The sequence below is a fragment of the Mandrillus leucophaeus genome, unplaced genomic scaffold (assembly GCF_000951045.1).
Source record: "Mandrillus leucophaeus isolate KB7577 unplaced genomic scaffold, Mleu.le_1.0 Scaffold12, whole genome shotgun sequence".
Lineage (NCBI taxonomy): Eukaryota > Metazoa > Chordata > Mammalia > Primates > Cercopithecidae > Mandrillus > Mandrillus leucophaeus.
This window is the reverse complement of record NW_012100320.1, coordinates 4831051-4842849: the sequence shown is the minus strand read 5'-3', so window position 1 is coordinate 4842849 and position 11799 is coordinate 4831051. Positions and strand designations below refer to the sequence as shown.

Here is an 11799-nt window from a genome sequence, read left to right as displayed (position 1 = left end):
AAGAGAAATTGACCTTGAGGATTTGGTTCACACTCAAGAGTTGTGAAAGTAGAAGGGTATGAGGGACTCAGGTATGCTAACCTAGGCTGCCCAAGAGATTCTTCCTTGAGCTCAGGAGACTGATGTGGTTGAGACTGAGCCAAAGTCTAAGGTGCTACCTTATGTCACCCTAACATTTTCCCTTGTTCCAGCTGGGGAGACAAGTGACAGTCACATTAAATAGCTACGCAGTAAGGCTGAACTTCTAAAAAATCCCACAGACAGCGAGTGTCAGAGAACATGGACGCAGTGGTTACCAGTGTGGGCTGGGGCACCTGGTATAAGCTAGACAAGAGGTGGACCTAGAAGATGGGTATTGTTTGAAAAGACAGAAGGAAGAGCACACACAAAAAAATTATGGGCACGGGAATGAACATAATGTGCAAAAAAACATTGAAGAGCCCAACCTCTCTGGAGCAAAAGGGGCTATATTCCAAAAGAGGACCAAGGGTAGACAGGAAGGGGAAGTCCAGCTCTACAAGTACATCCTATGATGGCGAGTTCAGATGCTGTAATGCAGGAAGATAAAGGGGATTCACTGGCAGGGCTGGAGCACAAGTGGGAAACAACTTGAAATCCTTGTTTTGTGCATCACTGGGGCTAGGCGAATGAAAGCAGCTTCTCCAGCACCTGATAAGCAATAAACAGGTACCCTGGCATTCCTTCCACAGCACACAGAAGGTTAAAGAAGAGTCATTATTTTCCAGGTGGGATGGGGATTAACACACTAACACAGTCATTAGTGTGTTTATCCATAATCTGATAAATAACATGCATTCAAAATTCAAACAGCACGGCCGGGCACGATGGCTCACACCTGTAATCCCAGCACTTTGTGGCGCTGAAGCGAGCGGATCACCTGAGGTCAGGAGTTCAAGACCAGCCTGACCAACATGGAGAAACCCTGTCTACTAAAAACACAAAAAATTAGCCAGGCATGGTGGCGCATGCCTGTAATCCCAGCTACTCAGGAGGCTGAGGCAGGAGAATCGTTTGAACCCAGGAGGTGGAGGTTGCACACCAGCCTGGGCAACAAGAGCGAAACTCTAAAAAAAGAAAAAAAAATTCAAACAGCACAAAAAGGTATTGAGTAAAGTCAGTCTTCCTTCTACCCTGGTCCCCAGGCTTCTAGGTACCCTGAGAGATAATTCAATTACCTGTTAATCAAGGCAAACTCACCTTTCTGGCCATGACCAGGCCAGAAGGCTTGTGGGAGACCTTGAACACCACACCGCCATTGCCAGCCCCCAGCTCACTGATCTTCTCAAAGTCGTCATCCTTCAGTTCTCCCACCTTCTGCTTCTGGGTGAGAAAGGCCTCAAGGCGCTTTCGCTGCTGCTCATCAAGCTCTAGCTCCTCCAGCTTCTTCTGCAAGGCCTCCAAGTTGGTCCTGTTCCAAAGCAGGGAGCACAGGTCAATACTGTCACCAGAGAAGTCAACCCAAAGAAGTACTCCTATCATGGAAAGCTCCAGCTCTGGGGCCAGACAGAGAATCAAAGAGTGAGGCTAGAGAAGAGGCCCCCTCCCACTGTGGCTCTGCCCACTTCACTCCAGCCACCCCAGATGACTATCACCAACATGCTTTACCTCTCAGGGCTTCAATTTCCTTATTTATAAAATGAAAAAATTAGGTCTTTCTCACTATGTTGTAAGTCAATGAGAGGAACCAAAGAACCTACTAAAATTCAGAGTGAGCCACCTTAATTCGCTTTAAAACTCCAGTTTAAAAAGCCCCACTACTGTTGGTTTTACTGTTTTTACCATACACAAAATAAAATTCCCTAAATTCACTAAAATGAAATCAAACCAACTTTAAACTGAATTACAACAGTAGAAATCCTCATTTTCAATGTAATCAGGTCCAGGTTACATTGGACCAGGTTAATCAAAAAAATCACAGCAAAAAATCATAAAAAGTATATATCTAAAGTTACTATTTTTGCATAATGTATATAAATATGCATTCATTCGCCCATTCTTTAACATAGGGCAAGACTCTGAATAAGGGTCCAAAGAGGACCCACTGGTTAAGAGGTCCACATCATCCTCTCACAAGGACCAGAACATAATACATTGTCGACAATTTCCTATTCCTGATTCATTAAAGCTGGTTAACGTTAAAATTTTAGAGTTTTATGATTTCCCACAATCTTAATGTTCATCTAGTTTGACAGTAATGTGTTTTAGTGACTTGGACTTATGAGTCCTTCCACAGCTTTTAACTAGTGTTGATGGAGGGGTGGGGAGTCACTTCATTTGTAGTTATATTTCGTCAGTTTATCTGATACCTAAATACATTACTTAACTACAATACCAGCTACAGCTGAACAAATGGGTTTGGGAACAAGCTGGCTCTTGGTAAGCACATAATTCAGCCAGTGGGTGCTGAAGCGAGTGGGTATGGCAGAGAGCAGCCTCCTGCAGTGCATGCTGTGGGCATTGCTCAGAGTGTTTCATCCAGGGAACTGAAAAGTGTTCATCACTCCTGTGAGCTGGTTAACAGGAAGGTGGTAAGAGAGTTTCCACTGTGTTTCACTGGATTTCATTGGGTTTCAAATTGAAGTACTGGGAGGTGAAGCGTGTCAGTGACAGTCGTGTGGGGTGGCTGGAGTGACACAGCTGACAAGACAGGCCTTCGTTATACATCATCATGTTGGTATTCCTGTCAACACACACACCCCAGTTCTGAGCTTAAAAGATAGAGCAAGCATAATCTGCTCTTCCTTCACACCCTCTATCCCAAACCTCTAGAAGACAGGGAAACGAAGACTCACCTCTCCACGTATGAGGAGATCTGACACTGCCTTACAAATAACATCATGCATGGTACCAAAGAAGATGCAGGGCCAAGGCTGCTGATTTTCCTCACTGATTTTCCCCCTACCCCACCCGCTGCACACATCAAAGAAAGGCCATGCAAGCACACAGTAGGAAGGCGGCTGTCTGCAGGCCAGGAAGAAGGCTCTTGCCAGAACCCAACCATGCTGGCACCCTGCCCTTAGACTTTCAGCCTCCAGAGCAGTGGGGAAACAAACTATTGTTGTTTAAGCTACCTGGTCTATGATATTTTATAACAGCAGTCCAAGCAAACTGAGACAGCTACTCAATGTTTTCATCCAAGGTTCAGCTATGTCTTGCAGTGTCCCCAGTCCCTAGGGTGTGGGAACCCAGAACATGTGTGGCTGGGGGTGCACAGTGCACACTCTCTGGTTTCCTTTCTCCCAGGTCTCCCCACAAAGGAGCTTACTGAGGACCACATTTAGAAACACATGTCAAATGTAGATGGACCCCACGGCTAAAACCTGAATGAGGTTACAGCTGCCTGACGGGCTCAGCAGGCCAGCTAGAGATGCAGATTACAAAAGCTGTCAAAACACACACACACAAAGTGCATGATGGGGGAAGGGAAGGACGGCTGCATGGAAGAAAAACTGCTTTCCTCACAACACTGTAACTCTCCTCAGTGCTTTACATTTATTAAGTCATTTAACCCACAACCCCGATTGGAACAGATGAGCAAACTCAAGCACAGACAGGTGAACTAAGATGTCAAAGGTCAAATAGCTGCCAAGTGGCACAGCCAGGTTTCAAATTCAGGCAGAGAGAACAAATGTCTCACCTTAACCATGATGCTATATTATCTTCAAAAAGCTCAATACTTTCCAGGGAGGCACCTGACAACCATGGGTAAGATCCCAGTGTGAGGCATTTAACACACCAGGACTCAATCATACATAAGGATGGTGTGCCCTACACAAAGAGGCCTTTGCACCAGAGACAATCCTGTCTCCTTTGCACATCAATCTGATGATGGATCTACTGGAGCAGATTGGAGCAGATTAACACTACCTTGCAGCTAATACTTGCCACAGAAATTCAATCAATTTGCAAAGGAAAAGGGATTGCTGACTCTATTCACTTTCCTGGCTCTCTGAAATAAGTAATTCTTACACCTTCTGGAGGAAAACCTAAGTCTGGGCTTTGTGCTACCTTTCTCCCTCCTCTACCTCCTGTATCTTGCCATTTAACAACCCACCCCACCAGCTAAGGAACTGGCTTCTGACCTGTACTTTCAGAAGGTGGCCAGGGAGAGAAATGACAAAGACTGTAGGCTGCGGTGGCAAAGACTTTCCTAATGGCAGGTGTGTATGGGTGAGGACTGGAGATGGAATAGTGTTGACAAAATAACAAATCACTAGTATTCAAGAGTCCTGGATTCTTATCCCAAATTGTTCATCAACTAGCTATGTGACCATGGACAAATCACTTAACCATGCCACATTTCAGATTTCTCTTCTATATATCATGGAATACTATGCAGCCATAAAAAGGAACAAGATTATGTCCTTTGCAGGAACATGGATGGAGCTGGAGGTCATTATTCTTAGCAAACTAACGCAAAAACAGAAAACCAAATACTGCATATTCTCACTTGTAAGTGGGAACTGAATGATGAGAACACATGGACACACGGAAGGGAACAACACACACTGGGGCCTGTCGGTTGGAGGAGAGAGAGAGCATCAGGAAGAATAGCTAATAGATGCTGGGCTTAATACCTAGGTGATGGAATGATCTATGCAGAAAACTACCATGGCACAGGTCTACCTATGTTCACAAATCTGCACATTCTGCACATGTGCCCCTGAACTTAAAAATAAAACCAACAAAAAAATAAGGATTTCTCTTCTGTAAAATAGGAGTAACAATTCCATGCTTATTTCATTCACTGGGGTGGGTCAAAACAGAAACTAATGGAAGAAGCATGAAATTTTTGACACATTTATACATTAACATAGAGGGGAAGGGAGGGGAAGTGGAGAAAGGGGAGGAGAGGCCAAGGCAGCAACGGCAGGATCCAGAAACTACGTGCCTTTCCTTTAATTATTCTTAAAATACTCAGGTTTTTTTTTTGTTTGTTTTTTTGGTTTATTTTAAGAGAATGAAAAATGAAACATTTTATCTGAAGGTGAAATAAAGATTCAGTACTCATTAAAAAGATATCAATCAATAATGTAACAGTATTCAGTATTTCTTCCTCTTGCAGAGGGAGATATTCAACAAGGCTAATTTCTGCCTTTCCAAGGTGAAATGTTTTAAGCAAAGGATATAAGAGCGAGGGCCCTCACTCAACAACTGTATCACCAATCTCTAAAACTCAGAAGGCATGAACCTCTGTGTCCCTTCACAATCTTTAGTTTTAACTGAAATCAGCAAAACTGACACTGGGGATTTAAAAACAAAACAAAACAAAACTGGAGCTCCAGCACAATAAATCTGACACACACAGCCCTCTCTCCAAGGACCAGCTGTGATCGGCTCCACCCTCCATCACATTCACCATGGTAGAGATAAAACCACACACTGTAACGTGAATTCTGCATCATGGCTAACGGTAAATACAAGTTCATCAAGATAAAAGAAGATTATAGGTTTGAATGGGAATGCAGAGAAAAACAAAGGTTGTCATTTGCTTTCTGAAAACACCAGGGAGGCGCAATGAAATGGGTGGGAAAGGATAATCCTATGGGCAAGAACATGTCCTTCCTCTCATCTCACCCATCTGCTAAGTCTAATTACACTGTTGCAACTGGAACCTTTCATTTGTGGCTCAGTGGTTTAAATCAAGCAGCAGCATAAAATGTATCCCAGGGAGGGACCTTGAAGACCACCTTATCCAACCCTCATTTTACAGATGAGAAAACTGAGGCCCAAAGGGACAAGTTCAAATAGTTCACTGGTGGCAGGTCTCCTAACTCCTAGGAGAGAGCTCCTTTCAAGGCCCCACACTGCCCTTTTCAACCCTGACGGTCACTGAATTTAGAGGCTGGCCTAAGGAATGATGGAAGGAGGTAGCGGGGTGATGTCCAGAAAAAGAAATGGGATCTCCAAACTGCCACACACCAAACAGAAATAGGCCACAATCGCATGCCTCCCAACCTGAGCCTTGCTCTAGCCTCAATGGCAGGCCTGGCCTCTGCCAGGAGGGTACATTAAAGGAAGGAAAGAAGATGACAACCAATCACTGTAGGAAGGAGAGGAAGGGTCCCCGTGCAGTTGGGTGTTCTTACCAGAGAGCCCAGGGAGTTGTAAAGTTCTCCTTCCCCTGTGGCATCTGGCAAGCAGGAATGCTACTAGGGCAGGAAACAAGTCAAGTAACAGGGAAAGAGGGAAGGAGAGGCAGAAGAGACAGACCCAAGATAAGAGAGACCAGCACCTAGAGATAAAGGCTGCATACAAACCCTTGATCCATGCCTTCTAACCCTACTTACCCATCTGTGAGATCTTGGGTAAGTTACCTTCCTTTCTGGTCCTCAGTTCCATACACATAAGAAAAGTATACAGGAAGGAGGAGAGGAGGTTAGGGGAAAGTTGTCTATCTCTGAGGTCCAAATCTGTCAATGTGACAGTAGTCTGAGGAGGTACAGAATAAGAATGGGGGCTTGTTCAAGTTGAGGGGCTGAGGAGCTTCAATGGACAGGGCCAATGTGAGAACAAAGAGAACTGGCACCATAGGTCTCTGTAAGGTCAAACCATGGATGGCTGAGGATTGAGGGTTAGGCGTCTAGGGAGTAGTAAGACAGGAAAGGAAAATGGACCTGAAAGAGGAAGGCAGAGGGTGCCAAAAGTACAGCTTACCAACTTCCAGATTCCACGCCAGGCTAGCCCATCTGTGTTGGGCAGTGTAGATGCACTGGCAAGGGATAGCCCCAGACAACATCTTGGGGAAGGCGTTCTATATCCTCCCATACCTCAATCCTGCAGGTTACTCTAGGAGAGGCTCTTCAACTACCTAGGAAATCAAATTCTAGGATTGTGTATATGTGCTCTGTGAAAGAAACCAGGCACAAAAAGAGTATGTACTATGTGATCTGGTTTGGTTCTATGTCCCCACCCAAATCTCATTTCAAATAGTAATCCCCATGTGTTGAGAGAGGGAGGTGATTGAGTCATGGAGGCAGTTTCCCCCACATTGTTGTCATGATAGTGAGTGAATTCTCACGAGAGCTGATGGTTTTATAAGTGTCTGGCATTTCCCCTACTGGCACTTCTCTCTCTTGCCACCATGTGAAGAAGGTCCTTGCTTCCCCTTTGCCTTATGTCATGACTGTACATTTACTGAGGCCTCCCCAGTCATACAGAACTGTGATTCAATTAAACCTCTTTCCTTTATAAGTCACCAAGACTTGGACAGTTCTTTATAAACCAGTGTGAAAACAGACTAATACACTATGTCATTCCATCTATAGAAAATTCAAAGCCAGGCATGCTGGCTCACACCTGTAATCCTAGCACTTTGGGAGGCTGAGGCAGGAGGATCACTTAAGCGCAGTCGTTTGAGACCAGCCTGGCCAACATGGTGAAACCCCATCTCTACCAAAAATATAAAAATTAGCCAGGCGTGGTGGCATGTGCTTGTAATCACAGCTACTCGGGAGGCTGAGGTAAGAGAACTGCCAGAGCCTGGGAGGTGGAGGTCACAGTAAGCCAAGATCATGTCATTTGCACTCCAGCCTGGGCGACAGTGAGACGCTGTCTCAAAAAAAAAGAAAAGAAAAAAAAAGAAAAAAGAAAATTCAAAAAAGGGCAACAGTAATCTTTGCAATTATAAATTAGGAAAGTGATTACCCTTCGGGGGAAGTAACTAAGAGGGGGTGTGCAATGGTTAATTTTATGTGTCAACTTGGCTGGGCCATGGTGTTTCTGTGAAAATGTTTTTGGTTTTTGTAGGAGTTTTTTGGATGAGATTAACATTTAAACTGGTAAACTTGGATTAAAGTGAATTACCCTCCATAACGTGAAGGGGCCTCAGCCAATCAGTTGAAAACCTTAAGAGAACAAAGACTGACCTGCCCAAAAGAAGGAATTCTGCTGGTAGCCTGTCTCTGGACTTGAACTGCATGCAACCCTACCCTGGGTCTCCAGCTTGCTGGCTTACCCCTGCAGATTTTAGGCTTACCAGACCTCTACAATCACATAAGCCAATTCCCTAAAATAAACATCGATAACCCTCTCTCCTCTCACACACACACACATACACACACACAACTGCTGTTGGTTCTGTTTCTCTGGTGAACCCTAATACAGGGAAGCAGGGGAATTCCTGGGTGCTAGTAATGCCCTGTTCTTGATCTGAAGGCTGGTTATGTGGTATGTTTGGTTTCTGAGAATTCATCAACTATGCATTTATGATACATAAAAATGTACCTTGACCTGAACCTGGGAGTCAGGCTATCTGGGTATGAATCCCTATTTGGCCACTGAATAGCCATGTCAAGTTGGAGAGGTTTCTTTTTTTTTTTTTTTTTTTTTTTTTTTCTTGCCTTGTTGCCCAGGCTGGCGTGCATTGGCGCGATCTCAGCCCACTGCAGCCTTCACTTCCCGGGTTCAAACGATTCTCCTGCCTCAGCCTCCCAAGTAGCTGGGTTTATGGGCACCTGCCACCATGCCTGGTTAACTTTTGTATTTTTAGTAGAGACAGGATTTCACCATGTTGGCCAGGCTGGTTTCAAACTCCTGACTTTGTGATGTGCCAGCCTCAGCCTCCCAAAGTGCTGGGATTACAGGGGTAAGCCACCACGCCTGGCCAGAGAGGTTTCTTAAAAGCCTTAAGCTTCAGGTTTTTCATCAGTTAAATGGGGCTAACAGTAAACACATCATGGGGTTGTCAGGAGACTAAAGGAGCTCACCCACACTCACCTAGCTCACAGTAGGTGCTCAATGAATACTATCAAATGTTATTTTTTTATTTTTTTATTTTTATTTTTTGGAGATGGAGTCTTGCTCTGTCACCCAGGCTGGAGTGCAGTGGCATTATCTCGGCTCACTGCAAGCTCCGCCTCCCGGGTTCACGCCATTCTCCTGCCTCAGCCTCCCGAGTAGCTGGGACCACAGATGCCTGCCACCACACCTGGCTAATTTTTTGTATTTTTAGTAAAGATGGGGTTTCACTGCGTTGGCCAGGATGGCCTCGATCTTCTGATCTCATGATCCGCCCGCCTCGGCCTCCCAAAGTGCTGGGATTACAGGCGTGAGCCACCGCGCCTGGCCCAAATGTTATTCTTTTTAACCAATTAGATTACAACAGCAAAACAATATTAAATATGCATTTAGCATTTAGATGATTCCAACTTTTAAGAAAAATTTCACTTTCATTTAATTTCTACAACCACTTTTTACTTATTATCACATTTTGACTTAAATTGCCCTTAGCTGTATATACTCCTTTCGTTACTTCACTGAGGGCCTTCTAGTGCTGGAACTTATGCATTCTCAAAGACCTGGGAAGACAAAACAAACAATTTATTCTCAAAGGAAAAACGAGATGAGATAATCATCAATAGGGTTTATATGCAGGCAAGAAGTAATGACCAGGGCTTCAAACCATATAACATGGGAAGCTAACCACTATGCTTGCAAAAAAGCACAGCCCTGGTATTTAGCCGTAGAGTTCTATCCTTGTAACACTACAGAAGGATATGTTAGGATTACAGAATTTTAGCACTGGACAAAACTTTAAAGACCACCTACTTTAACCGCCCTATTTCAACTGTAAGAAAAACTACAGAGAAGTGACTTGCACAAGTTCACAGAGTAAGTGCCTATTAGAGTTGAACCCAGGTCTTCTGACTCCTAATGGCTTCACACCTATTTCGCAGGCACAGAGTAGCCACAAGCATATTTTTCTTCTTTCTAGTAATTTCACCACAATGTGAAAGACCAGCTCTGCCCGGAGCGTGCCAATGTCCTTTCCCACACTTCTTAGATGCCTTCCTCTTCCTGAACCCCAGAAGAGAAGGGCACCTGAGCAGGAAATCTCAGGTGACTTAGTTTGCCAGTGCCTACTCTACTGAAGAACTGGGTTTTCATTCTTGAGAAGAAACTCATGGAAGGGTGTATTTCCTATCACAGGTACACATGCTAATTTTTTTTGTTGAATTTTCTTGGTGCGACTTATGCCAAGTAATTATAGATTTTTTTTTTGTCTTCTTGATGAATATCTCATGAAGGCTATGAAGTCAAAAGAGGAAAGTCCTGGGTGTGAAATCTTTTTCTACGTCATTTATTTTTTATTTTTTGTAGCCACAGTGTCTATTTTCCTATTTTAAGATTACTGGGCTGCTCTGCCTATGGAGTAGCCACTCTTTTATCCCTTTGCTTTAATAAACTTGCTTTCACTTAAAACAAACAAACAAACAACCAAAAAAAAAAAAAAAAAACACTGAAGTATTCCCAGGCCCTGTCTAAAACCTAAGAGTTGATGTATTGGCAGGAAGAGCTGAACGTTCAAGATGGTTTTGTGGTGCCTTTTTTTCTAATCTCCTTTTGTACATGTAATACTGAGCAAAGAAAGGAGGTTTAACAAGAAAGGAGGAAGAAAGACCCTAACTTCTGAGAGAAAAGTCTTTCCCCTCTATATGGAAGGCCCTGACTGAAATGTGGATCCAAGACTGGTAGCCAAAGTGTTGTCTCTTAGTTGTTGCACCTTACTTTGGGATTCCCCTCTTTTCTTCCCCCCCGGCAAGGTGTGCCTTTCCTTCTGGAATGGTAAGTGAACACAATAATAGTACCTGTTTACTCTGTGAAGTGGGATATTGTCTCACAAAACACACCAGTGACTGTCTCACTGTCGAACTAATGCCTTGTGAATGTATCATCTATGGAAATACTCTTGTAGTTGTACCTGCTGATGCTATCTGTCTGTTGGAAAATAAATTCTGAACGTCCCCGGCCCTGTCTCCCGCCATTCCCCACTAAAAAAAAAAGACCAGCTCTGTCCTGGCCCAGCAGCAGCTGATTTCCTGCATATGTCACTGGCCCTGGAAGTGGGTCTGGAAACTTCTTTCGGGAACAATGACTATGAGACTTTTCTCACCTACACATCTGTCAGCAAGCAAAGAAGAGTAGGCGGCCAAGATGTGATATGCACAAGCAGCTAGCATCAAGGAAAAGGTAAAAAAAAAAAAAAAAAAAAAAAAAAATCTGCTAAATTGAGTGAAGCACATTAGGAACCATGCAAAAGAATGACTGTATTGAAGCACAGCTTCCCCTAGTTGATGAAGAATCTAAGCCTAAAGCTGGGCTCAACACTAACAAAAAGCAAAAGTCTACTACTGCTGAAGGAGGTACAGAAAACTTTCTCCTGCCCAAGACCTGCCGCAGATACTCAAAGTCTGGCTGCCATACAGAGGAAGGGAAAGAATGCTGGGAAAACCCCAAACCCAAGATCTATACTCACAGGGTCTGCTAAAGATGGAGACTGAAGGCTGGGCACAGTGGCTCACGCCTGTAATCCCAGCACTTTGGGAGGCCAAGGCGGGCACATCACCTAAGGTTGGGAGTTTGAGAACAGACTGAGCAACATGGAGAAACCCCGTCTCCATTAAAAATACAAAATTAGCCAGGCTTGGTGGCACATTCTGTAATCCCAGCTACTTGGGAGGCTGAGGAGAGAGAATGGCTTGAACTCAGGAGGCAGAGGTTGTAGCGAGCCGAGACTGCACCACTGTACTCCAGCCTCAGCAACAAAAGCGAAATTCCGTCTCAAAAAAAAAAAAAAAAAAGATTGAGACTGGATCAAGACAATGAGAACCTCCCTACCTTGACTTCAAGCTAAGAACCACTGAAAAGCAATTGCAGCTTATCCCTTGGAGAGAGGCAAGAGTGTAGAGAAAAAGTCCCTTTGTGGCAAAGGATTAAGGGACAGTTCAGAGCTGAAGAAGCAGTAGGAAGACTGAGAAAAAAATAAACCTATACAAC

The 11799-nt window shown here is 44.1% G+C and overlaps 1 protein-coding gene across 1 annotated transcript in view; it reads right to left on the bottom strand.

The window, feature by feature from the left end:
- MAP2K1 (mitogen-activated protein kinase kinase 1) overlaps positions 1-11799 on the bottom strand; it is a 130156-nt gene that overhangs the window by 67882 nt on the left and 50475 nt on the right. The window contains exon 2 of the mRNA XM_011968489.1: positions 1219-1429. Within this exon, the coding sequence (XP_011823879.1) occupies positions 1219-1429 (211 nt within the window). The remainder of the gene's footprint in view (positions 1-1218; positions 1430-11799) is intronic.